A 19,727-nucleotide genomic window follows, 5' to 3' on the forward strand; every position below is an offset into this window, starting at 1 on the left:
TGCCCGCCCCCGGCGCAGGGCTGGCGGTGGCCCGGCTCTGTCAGGCTCCCCGACCTCCCTGGAGCGGTGACTGCAGGCGTCCTGCTCCTCCAGAGTCCCCAGAGTAGGTGACAACAGTAACAGACTTCCTCAAAGTCTCTGGGGCAAAGGGTTGTGGCACCAAAACTCCTTGGGCTGAGCTGGACTAGTCTGTCGCTTCTGGTAAAGGTGTCGCGAGGGCGTTATAGGTGACAGCGGCAGCAGCCTCCCCCGGCCTCTGTCTTGCACAGGTAACGGTGCAGACACCAAGGCAGCGGGCGGTAGCAGCACTGGCTTTCTGTCTGAACACCAGCAGACTTTCTTCTTCCCTCCTGTCAGGTTTGGCAGCTGTGGCTGTCCCAGGCTCACTTATTTTTCCCCTCTGTCTTTTGGTCATGACATTAAGTTTTTGGGGAGATGTGACAGCAACAGGTTTCTTTTAAATATTTGCGCTGCTTCTGTCTGTCCTACAGGTTATACATGATTTGATTTATTTGAGTTGTCTACCTAGGTGATACTGTAGCTAGTAATGTTGATAGTTGTTTTCCTGATTTATTTGTGTGTAGGGATTTTTTTTGTTTGTTCGTTTTTCTGTCTGGTTTACGGCAAACCTGGGAGGAACATGGGAAGGAAGGCTAGGTGCAACTATAAAGGATCAGAGCAAAACTGAAAACTTTGCTCTTTGCATCTCATATAGCAATGAAGTGAAATATCTGAACAGAAGTAACAGTTCTCTGTCTAGTTTGGCGATAGTATATTTATAAAACTTGCCTTCTAACTAGATCATGCAACTGCATTACATTATTGCCTTGCCCATACTGGCAGAGATGCATTTTTTTTTTTTTTAATACTAATGAACATCAAACCCTGAGTTTTAATGATGCATCTACAACTATGATGTAGTAAAGTAATCTCCGATTATGTATTGATCATCTTGTATAGGCAACAGATGTGTATACGCGAACTATTAGAGAGCTATTAACTATCATACATCAACTGGATGTCTGCTATATCTCGGTAAAAGTTTAAGAGTGGATGGGTTGAATTCTTTGCTATATATTTCATTTTCTGATTTTGGCTCAGAATTTCATTTTGAAATGTTTTTATGGGATGTATGCAAGAAAATAATTCCAATAAAGTTCTTTTTTATTATTATTACTTTAAGTAGCCACTCTTTGTTTGAAATCTTTCATGATGTTTATCACTACTTATTTTTGATTGTTTGTTATCAGCACCAGTCAGTCAAAGTATTAGGTGTTTTGTGTCAAAATTACAATATTCATATGTTGAAAATAATTTGTGATATTGTCTTACTGTAACTATACAGGATCAAAACAAAACTGAAAACTGCTCTTTGCCTCTCATATCTCACTGAAAAACAGCAACTTTATTCTGAGGATATACAAACTTTTTAAAGCATTCTTTTAATTGCGTTGTCTGGCATCTTACTCAGGGGTTTGATTATTTTATTAGGTTTTTTGAAGATATTACTGGAATAGTAGAGATCTGTGCATCAATTATGTATGTTAACTGTAGTCTGTATCTTTATTTTAGACCTGTTCTACTTCATAAAAATATTAATTAAATATTTTGCGATAGTACTAACTAATTCAACTAGATTTAAGCCTCTAACCACTTATCTTTATTCATGATTTTTTCACCACTTTCTGGTTTATTCTTTTGTGTCATGTTTGGAACTGTCTGGTTTATGTGTACATCTACTAGTTCCCTCTTCTCCCTGATATTTTACCTTAAATGGCTAATCAAAGCCTTGCCCGAATATCATAGAAAAAGACAGATTTTTGGAAGTGTCCTTTGTGTTTCAAAATGATTGAGTGTGGGACAAAAGAAAGAAGTTCAGCCACCATGTTTGAGTTATTTGAAGTTCCTTTAAAAAAAAAAAAGAGGAGAAAGGAAATGTAATATTTTATTCTAGCCAATATTTTGTCTAGGTAATGATGCACTATGGTCTTCCTTGGTCTGCAAACAACAGGTGAAAACTGCTAGTTTTGCATTGAACAGTCAGTCTGTCTTTGTGATACAACTATAACTTCTGATTTGAACTGTGGGGAATTTGCTTCATTTGTCAAAAGAGATCCACAAATTGTTCCTGGGTAGCAGATAAGCACTGATGCATTTGCTCACTTTTACAAAAAAGATAGCTGGTTGACATTAAGTGGTAACAGAGCTATGGGCATGTAAAAATACAGATGACAAAGGGGTTGAGCAGTAAATCTTGTGCATTCCGCAGTGCATTTAGTTGTTTAAATTCTGTCTGAGCACCACCTCAGATACCTCCATCCTTTTGCAGGGATAGGACTTCAATTTCTTTGTGTTTTGGTTCCCCAACTGTGAAATAGGGGTAAATGAACTTTCCTGCTTTGTGAACAGAGTTAGTTGTTAATGAGGAAAATTAGTCTTCCCTGCTGTGTAGCTGACGGGTCAGTAACTATTAAGATGCAATATATTGTGAAGCATCCAGTTTTAGAAAGAAATTAGTGCTAAATTTAGTCTCTCAGTTCCTGTTGGTAAAACTTTTTCTTGGATGTTGTTTGTGACATGATTGTAGTCGGTGATCTCAAGAAGTGCTTGTAATTTGAATTCTAATGGTTTTATCTGGTATCCGTTCTGTTTCTCATTGTGCTTTGTTCTCATTCCATAAAAAGTTCTCTCTGATGCTGGTAGTTCATGAATGAATGCAAAGAATGTTTTAATGGGATACATATGCAAGCTTGTAACAAGTAGCATAATTAGAATGTAATAACTTGTGGCCCTCCAAATGTGCGCATCTTAAGGAACAGGACACCTTTCTGTATTCTGGTCCTGACTATGAATAAACTGAATTTCTTTGAGAATTTAGTCTGCGTTGTATTTTCAAGTCACTTGTCAGAGTTCAGAGCAAGTCGGTGGTAGAACCAGTATTAGAAACTAGATCCCCCTTTTTGCCAAACCTGTTGTTTAACCACAAGGCTGTTGTCCTTCTCTGATAAGAGTAAGAAACAGCAGAGCAGGAAATGTACTGCTACAGTCAGGTAGACAAAAGTATATCCACCGTTATAGGAATCTAGGGCTGGAAGGGACTTCTGCAAGAAGTTAAGTACTCCATCCTTCTGCAGTGTCAGTTATAGCAACCTTGTTCTTAATGAATGTTTATCCACTGTTTTCTTAAGCTTTGCCAGGAATGAAGTCACCTCTGTCACCCAAAGCAGTATATTGTAGCATGCTTCTATAAATAATATCAGAAAGCTTTTTCCTGATGCACTTTTAAGCCTGTTACCTCTTTATATGTCACTTTAAGCATAAAGAATGGATTATTCTTTTCCCTGCCAACAACCTGTTATGTGCTGGAAGACTGGTTGTCATGGCCCCAGCCAGCCCTCTCCTCTTTAGCAGATACAAACCCAAATCCTTCAGTGTTTTTCTTATAGGCTGTATTTTTCTGAAGTTCTGATGGGTTCCTGTTTTTCTTTATTTTTGTTGACTGGGTTCACATCTGTCCTGAAACATGGTACCCATGTATGGATACCGTGTTCTAGCTCAGGTCTCACTAAGGCTGAGTAGACAGACTAGTTCACATATCTTTCAGGCTATTTTTCTGGTTTTGCATCCCAGTATGATGACTGTTTTTTTTTTTTTTTCTAAAACAGCCTGGCAGTGTTGGCTTGTCTTAGATTGTGATGTACTGTTAATTGTAACTTCTTTCCCAGTATGCTAGTATCAGTTGGTCATTTTTCCATCCTGTGTTTGGTCAGCAAGCTGTTCCTGTCTAAAACTTGGTGCTTGATCCTGCTGAGCTTAAGACATTCATTTCTGAGCCTGGTTGGACCATCAGAGAGGGCAGGAGAAAATTCAGTTGTCTTTATACAACTTGGTTTTGTCCCTCCTTAGGAATGTTACCCATTTCCTTGTTTTCCAGGCACTTAATTTTTTAGCCTTCAGAAAAAAAATCTAGAAGAAAAGTTGAACTGATAGAGCTGCAATCTTCTTGTCTCCCTTCTTCATCCTGCAGTTAAAAAATAGGCATCTACCTGCCTTTTCTCAGACTTGTGTATCCTCATCTGTTGTCCATGATTCCTTCAAGATAACTGGTTACAATCTTAAGATTCACTGTAGGATTTTTAAGTGACTATCTGAAGTAAATTTGAGTGCTTGCTTACCTTAGGTCCTCTTCTAGGACTTTGAGATCTTACTGTTTTGTTGCTGGTAGTAATGTTGCTAGCCATCTGCACACCATTGGCTTTAGTTATGGAAAAGACAGATTAAACACTTTGTGCTGCATTACAGAATAAAATAAGTTTTGATTTTCATTTAGAACAGTCCATGCAAGTAACAGGTTTCATAAATAGTACTGAAAAAAATTTTGTTCTAAAATGTTTTCAACTGGGTTGCTTTAGGTGATTTTTCCTATTTGAGAGTGAAATTATCATGAGACTGGAAATGCCGCCAAAGTGTAAAAATTTGTATGAGATTTTTGCAGTTAATAGCTGCCAAAGTTTCTCTAGTTGGTGCCTTGCTTTTAGTTTGGTTTTGTGAATTAAGGTTTGGGTTTAATTTCAGCATCTGATCTTTAGGGCTTTTAGGAGCCCTTTAGCAGGTTAACTTCTATAGCACTGGAAGGAAGCCTTGCGATGGAAAAATAAATTTGCAAGTTACCCTTAATAATCCTGCAAAGAGCCCTATTTGACAGACTCCACTGTGTAAGGAAAATCACTTGGATTTGGGGAAAGAGCAAGGAAAGAGGACTGTTGAATCAAGTTGGAATTTCTGCTTGGAAAAACGTAGCTCTGTTGAACAGTCTGTCAGTGAGAATTTAATTCTCATAGGAGTTCTTGTCATCCAAATGGGTGAGGCAAACAGTGCAGTGATGAGACATTTGCTGCAGAAGTTCTTGTAGCTTTAGGAAGCAAAATGCTAACTCTGTTTTTCCTTTTAGGTGTTCTCCATCATAAATATCCTTTTCAGAACTAAATCCAAAACCTCACTGTCTGGATCTCCTAAAGGTACAGGAAACTTACTTAAAGTTTCTTACCTTTTATTTGCATCATATTAAAGAAACCACAAGTTGTGGCAAAGCATGGTTATCCACAGGAAGTGGCTTTTTTTGTGTGTTTGACCCTCTAGCTTCTATTTGCAACACCTTTGACAATTATGATACAAAGAAGCCTCAAGAGAAATTTTGTCTGAAAATATTACATTCCTTTTTATGTAGGAAGACTTCTATTGATTTTTTTTGTTGTTGTTCAGTGGAGTGAGACCACATTCACATCTTTTCGCATTTCTTTCCTTGTCTATTGGTTAGCATAGTGACTTTTGAACTTTTCATTTTAATGTAGCCAAAAATTCTGGGATTGTGCCAGGCTTTGATGGGCCAAAAAAAGGGAAAATAAAAATCAGAAAACTGAAACGCGGAAAAGTGTTCCTGTCTGTCTCTTGAAGCTTATTATTATCCATAGATCACTGAAGTGTTTGATGGCAGCCATTGCTATCATGAGGATAATATTCTAGCACAAAAGTCTTGATGAAATTTGAAATATTAATCTCTGGATTAGCACTTTAGATAGGTCAATAGAAAAGTGTGGAAGGGTGGGAAAGGAGCAAGTTGTGTGATTAACTTCTGAGTGAGAGATATGGTGGGAGCAAAACATTTGTTCATTCACGTATCTATGAGTCTGCGAGTGGTCGTAAGTTCTAACAATGCCTCCAGTATTGTGTAGCGGTCACTTACTTTGTACTCGTGTTTACCTTGAAATGTCTGAAGTAGCTAAGTCCTAATTACGTGAGAAGATCACCTAAAATACTAGGATCTTTTTAGCTTTTCCGTCCGCTAAGACAGCCTTTATAAACTGTTAGTCTCAACCTTCTAGGTTATGGTACTTTTTCTTGCATAGTTAGGATTTTGTAAACCTCTTATAGGGTATAGAGCACAATACTTTGTAAAATCATTGTAAACCCTTTTATTATTCCAAAACATAGCCTATAATTGAACACATGCAATGAGGAATGGTAAGTTCTTATACCTGAGTACATTGCCTTACATAAATCAGCTACAGTATTGTAAGCTACACAAGTAGCTGAAAAATTAGAAATAAAATTCCAGTTTTTGTCAGACAGTTCTTTGAAATTGTCTATCAAAGTTTGAGCCAAATCTTTTTAAAAAGAAAATAGAATTTATCTTTGTTATATATAAGCTTATAATGTATAATCTTGTAAGTTACTGTCTAGTTTCTAAAATCGTCAGAAATTCATAAAGTGGAATTTTAACAATTCACAAAGTATTTTAAATGTCTACTGATGGAGGTGAATTTGTGAAACATTGCTTTGGTCTAACTCTGAAATAGTTCCAAATTGGGGTTGACTTACAGGATGTAGATTCAACTTTTGATCTGAATATGAAAAAAACGTGAAACTGATTTACTGGGGACTGAGGAGAAACATGTTGGTGTAACAATTTATGTAGAAACAAGCACTCATAGAGGCAGGTTAAAAAAATACATTAATTGAAATTTTTCATGTGCATTCCAACTCGATGCTCTCCCTGATAATAAATTCCTATTCAGCTGTAGAAAAAGATTGGCATACCCAGGTATCCGGCTGCTCAAATGTCATGGGGATAAATCTTGAGGAACAGCATGTTCTACAGTCTTCAGATTTCTATTTCAAGTAAAGATTTAGCTTATTGATTTCTTAAAATTTCTTTTCTGGTAGGCATTGCTGCTAGACGAACTTCCTCTACTTTTAGAAACAGTCATGGAAAGGAACATGCACGTGATCCTGTTTCCTGATTATTATTATTATTATTATTATTATTATTATTTTCCTTGCTAAATTAACAGTTCTGGAGGCCAGATATTTGCATAGTAAGTTTGGTCATCAGTTCACGATAGCTTCATGGTAACCCTTGTAATTTCAAAGTGTTTTACAAAGAAGGGTGGGTGGGAGGGATTGTTGCCATTTTACAGATGCAGAAAGAGAGCTGTGCCTAAACCGTTGTTGCTTGCTTTCTCGTGAGATTGAAGTCTTTTGGATTTGCAGAAGGTACATGAAGGCTGAACTCTTCCAGTTCAGTGAGTGGCAAGGCTGGGGAGGGCATGTGGTGAATTCCCAAGAGCTATGCTTAACGCGCCTTCCTGGGCCCTTTCTAGGCTGTTTGTTGAACATGAGTGACTGAGCGGCCAGACCTTGTCTAAGATGTTGAGCAATTGGTCTCTAGGTTGAGAATAAGCAGGTTATGACCTATGAACACGTCTGCAGTGATTTTTGTTGTCTAGTAGTGGAATGTGAACAGCTGAAGTCCATTCACTATTGGATCAGTTTCCAAAACCTTATTTTTTCAGGCACTAGGATGTGAGCTCAAGCCTCCATAGATTTTGTGGATAATGGCTGAATTGTCTTCCTGAATATTATTCTATCCAGAGATATTTGAAGAAAAGCTTTTTCAGACTTAACATTGGTGGTCTCTTGATGGGCGGATCTGGGTGGAACAGGCTGAAGCTGAGCTTTACTGGTGTGAGGTGCTATCTGCTAGTGCTCTGCAGTAAATATAGAAAGTGAACTAATAATATCCTTGTCAGGGACTTCCCTTGGAAAAAAAATACTAGGACACTTTAGGGAGATCAGTAGAAAGGTTTGACTAGTATCATGCAAGTAAAAGAAGATGAGGACAAGAGAAAGGCATACAAGTAAACTTTCAGATAATTTGTTACTAACATTTTTAAGTTGAATCACAGCGTATAAAGAGCTCAACAGAAGTCAAATGATAATGTTGGATTTTGCTGTAAAGTATGTACTGACATCCTGGCTATAAAATGTCTTACATTTGTTCTGGGGATGTACTGATTACAGTTCAGTTTGTATTCTGCAGTAGTATTTGTTTTCTTTGCATCCAGGAGGCTGAGACTTCTAGCAGGATAGAGAATTATAGTATTCTATACTCAAATGTCTGTGGAATGAGCAGTCTTGTGTTTTTGATATAATTTTTAGCCAACATCCACAGCCTTATACTATTTCTTTATGAAACTGCAGAGTGAATTTTTATTCTAAAAGTTTTTAGAATAGGCTTTCATACATGTCAAAAACATTGAAGAAAATATTTAAGCTACAAAGTAGCTTAAGCTAGGTAATCTTTCCAATTTCTGTGGAAGTCTTATTCAGCATTATTGTGTTGTTTTGACAAAAGTGTGGGTCACCACAAGTGTGGTGTCAAACTGGGGTTTCTTCACCCCAGCCTTCTTAAGAAGTCATGTATCCAGTGATTTTTAAAGGTTTTTTTCATTTCATTGTGGTTCATAAACATTTAGCAAAATGCATTTCTTGCATGGTGGGATATCTAGTGAATTTGTGTTACTTATCTGTGGCCCTACAACTTGGTATTGGGTGTTTTGGGTTTATCGTAAGCAACTCTGACCTCTTGCTGAGGACCAGAATCTCCCTCATTGTAATTTATGGAAGTATTTTTTTGTACTGTAATGTTTGTTTGGAAAACTAGATGTAATCAATTAATTTTGCACCACAGTTTATCTAGAACATTGTCTCATGATAGTATCTTAATAGTAGATTTCATTTTTGGTGGCTATAGTGGTCATGGATTATCCAACTTTTACTGCATACTTCAGACTTTTAACCATACGAAGCTGAGCAGACCATTTTGAATAATAACTGGGCATCACACAGAGTAGAGCTCATTTTTCAGCCAAATTTAACTGGCTAATTTTTAAAAACTCTGCTTATTTGTAGACCTAATAACCCTCTTCAAAACTCTGGAGTATTTCTAGGTAGAATGCAACTTTAGAAACATGTTTATAAAATCACACTGTTCACATTCTTGTGAGCACAATAGTTTTGTTTAATAAAAAAAAAAGTGCCGAGGATCGTGGAAGTCTGCCTTTGTACACAGAAGCATTGCTGTGGTAACTTAATAACTTGATTAGGTACTGCACTTCATTACAAACCGTACGCAACTCAGGGACAATGAAGTTGGAATGTCTTTTGCATACCAGTCCTAAGTAGAAAATAATAAGAGGAAAATGTCCATAGACTTCAAATGCCTAATGATAAGAGTCTGCCTGAATCCAGGAGACCTTTGGGGAGTTCTAGCCAGAAATGGATTTGAGGAGATGCTTTTTTTTTTTAGTGGAGTTTGCCACTGGTAGTAAACTGTTCTTCGCTGTGTTGCATAACAGTTGACTAGAAAACCACTTTAACGTATGTTTTTTGCAGCTGAAATCCCATGTTCCCTAAAACCAGATAATAGCAATAAATGAAGGATAGTGCTTTGCTTTAAAAATGAAGCATTTACAGGCAGAGTTTTTTTCAGAAGAATTTCAAACTTTCTTTCCAGCTTCTTCTGAAAGATCCTGATTTTATTGGCTTCAAAGCCAAACATTCTTGTGTTTTCTTCTCAAAAATGTGTGGATTAGAAACTGTAAGTTAAGTTGCTTTGAAGGGCATTGCGCTTCAGCAGGAGAAGAGAGTTAGCACTTCTTATTGCACCACAAGACTTTATAGTCTTATTCAGGCAATTATTATTGTTGTATTATATTTGAAAATTTTCAGCACTTCTAGTGATGCTCATGGGAATGAAGCTTAACGATTATAAAATTACTACCCTGGAGTGTTACTCTAAATACTTTTCATCTTCGCCTTTCAACTTCTTGGAGCTCCATTATATTCCTAATACTACTCACAATTATAATGTACCTAATGTGTAACTTCTGCAAATGTAATAGTCAAATATAGGATTTGTTTTGAGTATAATCTACGTAAATGGAAGAGGTTTTCTGAACTAATTTCTCTCTAGTAAAAAACAAAGTTATCCAACCAGTAATATAATAAGCCTGACACATTTATGATAGTTCTCCAAAGTAAAAATATTCCAGGCCGGTAGGTTTGTTTGTGTATACAGAGGAAGGGGGAAGAGTTGAATATTACAGATGATTATGTTGTTTCCCAGAGTGTCTTTCCTCTACTCTGATCAAATAAAACCTTTGTATGCGTGAATGTATTAGCATAAGTTCTCCCTCCTCTCAGATGTTTTGTCAGTAACTAGCCCAAAAATTCACCTTGACTCATTGCTGCTCCTCTTACTTTGGAAGTCCATTCACAGGTTCAGAATTTGAAGCTTAGCAAGCACTTGGGTAGTTGTGTTGCTACTAATAGCTCCCCAGGGGTATCTGGAGCAGTAATTTTACTTTTACTCTTCATCTGTAAATTATGAAAGAATAAACTTTTGTTTGCTGCCCTAATAGAAATCTACAGTTGAGCAGTGTTTGTGTTTCCATGTAAAGTGTGTTTAAATTGGCTGTAAAACTTATTTTGAATAAATAGATTGATGTGTGGATCGTAAGTGGATAGGGGTAGCTGGGCTCTGGCAGCAATGATAGTCTTCAAACTGGCAATCTCTCAGCATATATTTAGGTTGAACTGTCTGAGTAGGAAGATAATGTTGCAGCCACGTGTAAGAGAAATCTACCGCTAATTTGTCAGTGGAGAAAAGACCTATCACAGTATTTCACGATGACTGGTGTAAGTTCATTGCTTGGAGGGATTTTTTTTGTTTTTTTTTGTTTTTTTTTTAATTAACATAGCTGCTTATAAGGACTTTCAACACTTGTTTATAGGGTTGCAAAGCCAAATAACTCTAACCTGATGCTAGAACTGTGAATGAGACACTTTCTGGCTCAATTAGAAGTAACCTTCAAAATGCATGTACCTTAAAAAGTTTATAAGCTCTTATACCTTCCTTCCTCCATGTAATAGCTACTTTGGCATTTTCTGCTAGACACCAGTTGTGTTCCTCTCATAAATGTTTAGGCATTCCCCTTGTTGATTATGAAAAATGCAAAGAATGTATATGTGTATATATATGATAGAGGGTGTATGCTCTGAATAATTGTTCTGTAAAGACTGCTGCATTTATTGCTTGCCTTTGAGTTACAAACTTCAAGTGGCAAAATGCATGAAATAATCTCATCATGAAAGTGTTCAATATATCAGCGGTGGCTATCAGTTTAGGTAACTGGATTTGCTATATGTAAGTGGATTCAGGGATGCAGAAAGCAGACATAGATGATCTTAATTGAGCAAGCATAAATAAAACCACTATATGAATATTTAGTCTAATTGTTGTGTTTTTCATCTTTACAACATTTTAGGTCAACAATTTGGCTTCATCGCATTGAGTTTGCCTGCATTCAAAGCTGTTTACCTACAGTAATTTGCTTTGGTTGGAAGTGAACATGTCTCAAGTTCAAATTCAGAATCCTTCTGCTGCCCTTGCAGGGAACCAAATATTGAATAAGAACCCGTCTCTTTCACAGCCTTTGAGTATTCCTTCTACTACTAGTTCTTTGCCCTCTGAAAATGCAGGTAGACCTATCCAAAACTCTGCTTTACCCTCTGCATCTGTTACATCCACCAATGCAGCTGCAGGTAAGATTGACTTTCTGTTAGTGAATGTCTATGTTCTTAGTGTCTATAGTTTGGCATAGTATAGTCCTGATATTAGTACTTAAAAATATTTTTAAAGTAATATTTACACAGCTACAGTGGCTTGCTGTGCTTTATCCCTATTGAATGAAACTGAGACAGATATAAGGATACTTTTCTACAAAGTTCTAAGAATTAGCTAAAATATTTTTTATAGTAAAGAGTACTTTAAAATGTTGTATAAAAATTAAGTTTTTAAAACGTTGCTATCAATTTTTTCCACAAGTAACTTGTTTTAAATAAAGTATTTCAAACAATACATATTTTCTATATGTCCACTAAAGGATTGGTGCATGGGCAAAGATCTGCTTGTATCAGGAAAGCTGTCCTCTGTTTTACAGTATTTGTTTAAAACTGATATTCCTAAGTGTCCTTAATGTATATAAGATTGCATATGCTTTATTCATAAAAAACTATTAATAACAATATTGGACAATAAATGGAATAATAATTGGATGCTTAAAAATAAGGTCTCTTCTAGGCTTCCCTGGAAAAGGGGAAATAAATCATAAATAGAAAAATGCAGTGGCTGGAGTTTGAAGCAATCCAAAAGCAATTTTGTCATGATCTAGTTCAGTTATAATCGGTTTATTGATAAATGTACTGTGGAGCTAAAAAAAAAAAAAAAAAAAAAGACAATAGAGCTAATTAAAGATAATACATAAAAAATAGATAATAGGTTAAAACAAGAGAAAGAAACAAACTGACTTTTGGGGAATTATTCAAAATGAATAACCATGATGAATATGTTTGTGATTTGTTGTTTGAAGTATGCCATATAAGATATAAGCTGGCATCTGTTAACTTCGTAACTTCCTAGTTATGACTTTCATTAAAACAGAAAATTTAATGATACTATTGCAGGCATGCACATTGCTTGGAGACCCCAGAGTGCAGTAGATTGTCACCAGTTTGGCTAATGGCCAGACACATCTAACCTGGCAGATCTCTTCTGCGAAAGGATGTATTGCAGACAACTAGATGCTAGGACAATGTGTGTTTCTTTAAATTAAAAATTGTAGGAGCATTCATTACTGCCTACCCATTTATCTGTTTTTTTGTGTAATCTTTCAGCTCCTTCTAACATGGCAAACCCCAAAGAGAAAACCCCAATGTGTCTTGTGAATGAGTTAGCCCGTTTCAACAAGATTCAGCCTGAATATAAGCTTTTGAGTGAGCAAGGTCCGGCTCATTCTAAGGTAAATACACATATAAGTTTCTTGTTGTTTCTGTTGCTCATGCTCACCTTTGCAAGTGGAAAGGCAAAGCGTGTGGTTCTGGTGCAAGATCATACAGAATAATAGAGAGGAATGGGAAGCTGATCAAGGTACTGGAGGTAATGAAGTGTGAAACTCTTACAGGCATTCTAGAAAGCTGGTTTCCCAAAGTATCTCAAGGTTGAACTTATCAGTTACCTAAAAACTAGGCCTTTTGGAGAGTTATGTTAGCACCTTTGTAAGGTGGGTGTCTTTATTTGCAACTTTCATTTAATCATGCTAGATTTGTCCCTTCTGGTCTTTGCTAACAAATTTTCTATTAAATGTGGGATTTCATTATGAAATCACTTTATAATATTATGCTAATTGTTTCTTCTACATCTTGCCTCTTGTTCTGCAAAAATTTTGTGTTTTTCCTCTGGTGCATTTTAATATTTTGAGGTAAATCCCACCGACTTTTAGTCCAAATTATCCTGTGAGATATGGGAAGATTTATGGCAATTATTCTTCTTTAGAAAAATACTACTTTAGTGCTTTTGTGTGTGCATATAATTGGTGAGGTGCAAATCTAAATTCATTGTTTTTTCCAGAGGAGTTTAACTGCTTGCTTTTAAGAGGGGTTGTCCTCCTTCCTTATGCATATCATAACTGAATATTGCTTTGCTGTGCTCTTTTCTTTTCTGAACACTTGTCTGTTCCAAAACAGTTACTTTAGCAAAAGAATCTTTAGTTCCTCGTACAGGGAGTATATAAATGCCTAGGGTAGACCAGCATGTGTGCATCCCAAGTCATTGCATATCTCTTACAATGTGTCAAAATTTCAGTATTATACAATTCCTTTAGTGTTCTATTTGTATTCAGGGAGATAATTTTACAGTCATATAGCAAACATACAAGCAATTTGTGTTGCTTCAAAGAACACTGAAGAAGGGAATTTTAGCATTATTAAACTTTTTACCCTTCGTTGAAGATCCATGTTGTATGAATACTGAGGTTAAGACATACAAGGAAAATCAGCCCAATATGTATCTATTTAATCTTGCATCCTCTCCTTAAGCTGTTTCATGGAACAGTCTTAACGTTGTATAGTAGAGGAATTGCCTTGGAATTGAATAATAGTAAGAACTGAAATCTTTTGTCCAAGGTATGTGTAATGCCAGCTTCAATGTGCAAAAGTAGGCAAGGTTTGCATTTGAAAGCAAAAGTATATGAATAACATTCGGAGCATCTGTTCACATGCATTTTCATTCTGATTAAAATTAAACTTCATTAATTACCAGGGAGACCTTGGCTTGCTGTTGTATGATTAATTTGTGAAAATTTAGGACAGTATATATCTTTCCTTATCCCACATACTTACAATGAAGTGCCACAGAGCTTTGCTCTATAATCAAATAGGCTTGTGCACACCTGTGGTCATGTAGGAGCATTTATGGCACAACATGACCTTATTCTCTATATTCAAGCTACTGAAAAACATAGTTAAAAAAAAAAAGTGTTAAAGCAATGATTGAGTTATGCAAAATGAAAATGAAATAGTCTGAATTTCAAGGCAGCTGTTCAGGATAATGTTGGCATACCAGCTATCCATGTAGCTGTCACCTCTGTACACATTGCCTCTTTTGTTTTTTAACCTATGTGTGTATATGTAGCCAGAATGCAGGAGGACAGTTACTAGCTACAATTTTTGTGAAATGCTTAGTTCAGTAGTTGGAGAAACTGGTAGATATCCAAAGTGTTTAGAATCTAAAGACAATGTGGTAGTTAAGGATACGGTAATCAAAACTTTCTTTGTTTTACATACTAAAAAAGTCATTGTTCAATGTAAGAAAATCTAATAAATGATGTGAATTCTGATGTAGATCTTAGTAAAATTTGTGTTTTCTATTTGTTAGGTGTTTACAGTGCAGTTGACTCTTGGGGACCAGCACTGGGAAGCTGAAGGAACTAGTATTAAAAAAGCGCAACACGCGGCAGCTGCCAAAGCTTTGGAGGGGACAAAATTCCCTAAACCTACAGCTCGTCCATCTCGTAGTGAAGGAAAGAATCCAGGTATGTACCAGGACAAACTCATTATGAAAAGAGCCCAGAATATGACCCTCTGATTTTGATATGTATTTTAAAGTTGCATAAGGATGAATAAACCCACTGTTTAGCTTAGTGTTTTGTTTTGTAATACTTGGTGGAATCCTGGAATAGATGCTCATCTTAACCTTGAAATAAGAATCCTAAATAAAAAATCCAAACCAAAAAAATCAATGAGGAATTTAATCAATGGAAATAATAATTTTTTGCATGGACAGATAAATTTGTTTAGTAATTCTGATATGAATTTAGAAGCTTAACGGCAAAGATTTCTTTGTAAACATTATAGTTTAGTGAAAAATAAACTATTGAATGTGTCTTGAGGGATTGGATCAGAGCTTTGAAATATGCATCGTTTGTACTTCTCTAAAGAGAGGTAGGTGTTCATTTGTATAAAAGCAGTTAGGCTGTAGTTAATTATGTTTCTGGCATTACTGAGATTGGTTATAAGCTATCTTTAAAATGTAAAATTAAATCTAAATTAGCTTCACATCTTGCCTGCACGTGTGTGATTGTTTTGCATTTTCCTTTAGTCAGTTGAATTTAAAATTATTAGGATAGTGTTACAGTGCTCACCAAAGCTTAAAACTTACCAAAATACAGTTGGTACAAAAGAGTTTAAATTCTTTTTTTAGAAACATTTCATAGAATGAACAGAGAAAATATTAAAACTTAGCAACAATTTCTTTTGGCTGTGAATATCTGTTCCATAATTTCATCATCTTTTGGCAATTGCTCTATAACAAAATGCTGCTGTCTAATAGACACTGATTTTTCAGCCATTGGGGCCTGTGTTAGAAAAATGACCATTTATGTGACTGCTCTTTCTCAGAGGAGAATAATCAGTTAGTCAATTTTTCATCCACATGGGCGGGATCTGCTTGGAAAGAAATGTTTATAACTCTCAGTGGCAGCGTACTGTCCTTGTTAAAAGACAAGTTGTTATTTGAAAATGAAGAGTCATAAAGGCCCTTTTTAAGTCATTGAATACAAAGAGAAACATTTGGTCATTATCAATAAACACCAGAAATAAAGGATATGTAGCATGCTCATCTAATTTAAATTTTTTCTCTAGGAAAAGAAACTCGTCTGTTCTGTGGACCACTTTGTTAGTCATTTGTAGAACATCAGTAGCTTCACAGTTTTTCAAAAACCAGCAAACTTAATTTTTGTAACAAGATTTATCACTTTCACAGTCATACTAGGTTCCTAATTTAAGATGCATTGTATAGACATATTTTCTTTGAGTTCATCGGTATTCATATTCAGAACTCATTTACACAAGAATAATGTATATGGCAAAATTTCAGCCCACTTTTCCCTGCTTTGAGACAGCAATGGAGTTTACATTGTTTCAGTCTCTTATGGCACTTGGGCAACTCTCTTTATTTTCGTATTTATTTAGACAGTGTAACCCCCACAGTGGAGCTAAATGCACTTTGCATGAAGCTGGGAAAGAAACCTATGTACAAACCTATTGATCCTTATACGGGGATGAGATCCACTTACAACTATACTATGAGAGGTGGTGCTTATCCTCCACGGTACGTATTGTTTAATTTTTTGGTTTTGTAATCTTTTATCTTTGTACTTCCGCTCTGTTCATCCGAGTGCTCTTTTGATGCTATCTTCTGAATACTAGCTAAAAGTGTAACGTGCTTTAAAGAGATATTCAGCTTGAAATATAGCCAGCTTATGACGTGAAAGGCTTTAATGAGCACACCTCATCAATACCTACACATAATCTACATGAATAGCTATCTATTTAAAGATTTTTCCTTTGAGGTGGAAGGAGGAAGAAGGGAACTGAACCCATGGTGAAGTGCTTTTGAGAGCACTGACAAATAGCCAGCTTCACTAAGTGAACAGCTAAAAATATTTCTTATCTTTCCTTTCTGTGTGAAAGAAAAAATGAGGAAAACAGTTTGACAGTCTTCCTGAAACTGACTTTATTTAAATCACATCTTCAGTTTAAAGAATTTTATCTGAGCATAGAAATTGAGAATTCAAAACTTACTGGACTGCCAGGTTTATAAAAGCATACTTAAGCTGTCTTTCTTCTGGTTGGTTAGAAATGTGTTCACACTGTAAAACAAGAAACATTGATACTCTCTTTCAAGGTCTCTCACTAAAATCTTTTAGACTTTAAATCAAAATTTAGCTTTTTAATATTAGTGCTTCAGTGCTGAGTATTGGTTACTGATATCCAAGAGACTCATCCACATATACATTTCTAATCATTTACCTTATGGACCAAACTATTTGCTTATTTAAATCTCTCTCTTTGTAGGTACTTTTACCCATTTCCTGTTGGGCCCTTACTTTATCAAGTTGAGCTTTCAATTGGAGGGCAGCAGTTTCATGGGAAAGGAAGAACAAGACAAGCTGCTAAACATGATGCAGCTGCTAAAGCACTGAAAGTTCTGCAGAATGAGCCCTTGCCTGAGAAACCAGAGGTGGGAACTGATCTTAGTGTTGTAAGCATAAATTGCTAAGAGAAGCTGAAATATTAATATAGATTTTTTTTCTAATTGGAAGGAAGACTATAGTTTTGAAATTTAATTCTGTGTAGTAGTTTTGACCTATTTGTGTCCAATAGAAACATTTAATTTTAAAAATCAATGGAAATAGAATTTTCTTAAATTAGGTTATATTAATTCTTTTGCTGTCATATTTTTCCACAACAATGCTATAGACATCTGATGGATATGAGTGCTGGAAGCATATATAGCAACTAATATTTTATCAGGTACAGATGATGTACAAACTTCTGAAGAAGAGTCTGATCAGGGTACTTAGGTTCTAGTACAGGCAACATGGAGATCACATGAGTTGGAAATGATGTAGGGATTTTGCTTAGGAAGCAGAAAGAACCATAGAAGTTCTAGAAGAACAGGAAGTTCATGAAAGTAGTAAACTCATGCACATATTTCTAAATGAATGTAGGAAGCAAACTTGTAGCCCTCCATATATTTAAAGTTGCCCAGCATGTTCTACTTTAAGACCCTGTGTGTGTGTGTTTCCCCCCCCCCTCCCCCCCCCCCCCATGCCTTTTTATTGTGCTTCTTAGGCTGGAAGATTCAGTGCTTGCGTGCAAGTTACTTATAGCTCCTGGGGCTGAGTTGACTCTGTGCACCCTCTCTGTATGTGTTGGCTGACTGCTCCAGCCGAAGACTTTGAGTGCATCTAGTCTTTCCTACATGGGCTTATTATACACGTCTGAGTTATAATGGCTTGGTGTTAGAACTAAGAGGAAGAGATTTATTGATGTACTCCATGCTGGCATCTAGGCTATGTTGAGAAGGAGACCATGGGATACAAACTTAGAAGCAAGAGAGAGACTAGGACATTGCTAGTGAGGTTAGGAACAGGGAGTGGAGATTAATAATAACAACTTGCAATGTGGAGAGCCTGAGAACTTGCTGGATATGGAGTCTGGCTATGTGCTGAAACAGAAAAGTGAAGAATAACAAGACATGAAGGTTAACAAGGGGTCTGAGACAGAAAAACTATCTGGGGGCTACCAGGATTGACAGAGCAAGAGGTCCAAGGAAATGTGTTGTGAAGTCAAGGGAGATTGAGCAAAGAAAAAAGTGTGTTCGTGAGAGAGAACTTTTCCCAGGTAATTAGACAAAGATATTGGGTCTGGTTAAGGGAGGATGCCTGGGAGGCTCTGATGATAGTAGTTCAGGTGACAGAAAGCTTTTCTGGAGGAAGGGGAGATGTAGATAATGGAATGATGGAGACCACTAAGAGTCAAGGGAATACAAATGCTAACTGGGAAGAGAGAGGGATGCTGGGAACAGAAGCTGAAAGAGTGGAGATTAGTTCTGCACTGAAACCTAGAACTGGTGGTAGGGTAGAGGCTGGTCAGGGACAAGTTGGAGGTATTCAAGCAAAGGAGGTCAAGCCTGAGGGGGATAGTCCCCTTCAGTGTAGGGGAACCATGAATTCCTGAGTACTGTCATTCTGTGCCACTAATACATTATATCCTCTCCTTGCACTCGTCTACATAGAAGATAACCTTCTGTCATCAGTCATTTTTCTACCTCAGGCAGCAAAGGTCTGTGCACCGAAGCTAAGGATTCCAACTCTGCAGAAAATCCTATGATGACATGTAACTGAATTTTTTTCTGTTCACTTTTTTTAGAAAGGTTTATGTGCAGTTGACTTTTTGAATATTTGTAGGGTTGTGTTTAAAGTTGGGAAATGTGAGGTCTTCAGCACAAACACTGTAATTGTCTTTACATGACTATGTATTCTTTTCTATGGTATCTCATTCGGTGTAAAGGGGATGAATTGAGAGGCAAAGGAAGTAAATCTAGAGAGCTTCTACCTTTTTTTTTGGGGGGGGGGGACATGACAAAGGAAATACTATAGTGAATGAGGCAAGAAATTGCAAGAAGAGAGAATTATTTTAAGAATAAAACAGTTGAAAGTTACCTTGGGAGTTAAATTCTATTGTGACTCCTGCCACAGAGATGCTAGACCAGTCCCTTAAACTAAACTTTCATGTGAAACATGGGTTTGGCATTTTATTGATGTCTGACTTGTCTACAAACTAAACAATAACAAGTGCAATTATGTTTAAGGAGAGCAGTCCTTTGAACGCAAAGTACTGTGTTATAGAAGCACTCCAAAAAGTCAGATATTCGACATTTCAGATTTGGTATTTGAATACTAAGTGCATTAATATTTGTGGCTTTCAAATATTATATTGTTATGGACGTCAGTGAAGGAATTGTTGTCTTCATAACACGCGTTTATTTTTGCAGTGGACACAGATGATAAAATAGGGAATATTTTCCCACTAAGTGAGCACTGTTCATTCTTGCGTTCAGTGAGGCAAGATCCTTGAAGGATACAATAATGTAAGATCATAAGAAATAATATTATAATGCATGTATACAATGGAGGCAAATT

At 36.4% G+C, this 19,727-nt stretch overlaps 1 protein-coding gene across 10 annotated transcripts in view; it reads left to right on the top strand.

Moving 5' to 3' along the window:
- Positions 1-82: 82 nt before the first annotated feature.
- STAU1 (staufen double-stranded RNA binding protein 1) overlaps positions 83-19,727 on the top strand; it is a 48,517-nt gene continuing 28,872 nt past the window's right edge. For 9 of the 10 annotated variants that reach the window (XM_026065999.1, XM_026065917.1, XM_026066167.1 and 6 more), the window contains exons 1-6: positions 4,950-5,018; positions 11,169-11,445; positions 12,577-12,701; positions 14,615-14,771; positions 16,210-16,348; positions 17,095-17,260. In XM_026065999.1, the coding sequence (XP_025921784.1) occupies positions 11,253-11,445; positions 12,577-12,701; positions 14,615-14,771; positions 16,210-16,348; positions 17,095-17,260 (780 nt within the window). In that variant the 5' untranslated portion in view covers positions 4,950-5,018; positions 11,169-11,252. Of the gene's footprint in view, positions 104-4,949; positions 5,019-11,168; positions 11,446-12,576; positions 12,702-14,614; positions 14,772-16,209; positions 16,349-17,094; positions 17,261-19,727 lie in introns of those variants that run through there. The other variant, XM_026066087.1, reaches the window with a different exon arrangement.

The sequence above is a fragment of the Apteryx rowi genome, unplaced genomic scaffold (genome assembly GCF_003343035.1).
Source record: "Apteryx rowi isolate R43461 unplaced genomic scaffold, aptRow1 scaffold_0, whole genome shotgun sequence".
Lineage (NCBI taxonomy): Eukaryota > Metazoa > Chordata > Aves > Apterygiformes > Apterygidae > Apteryx > Apteryx rowi.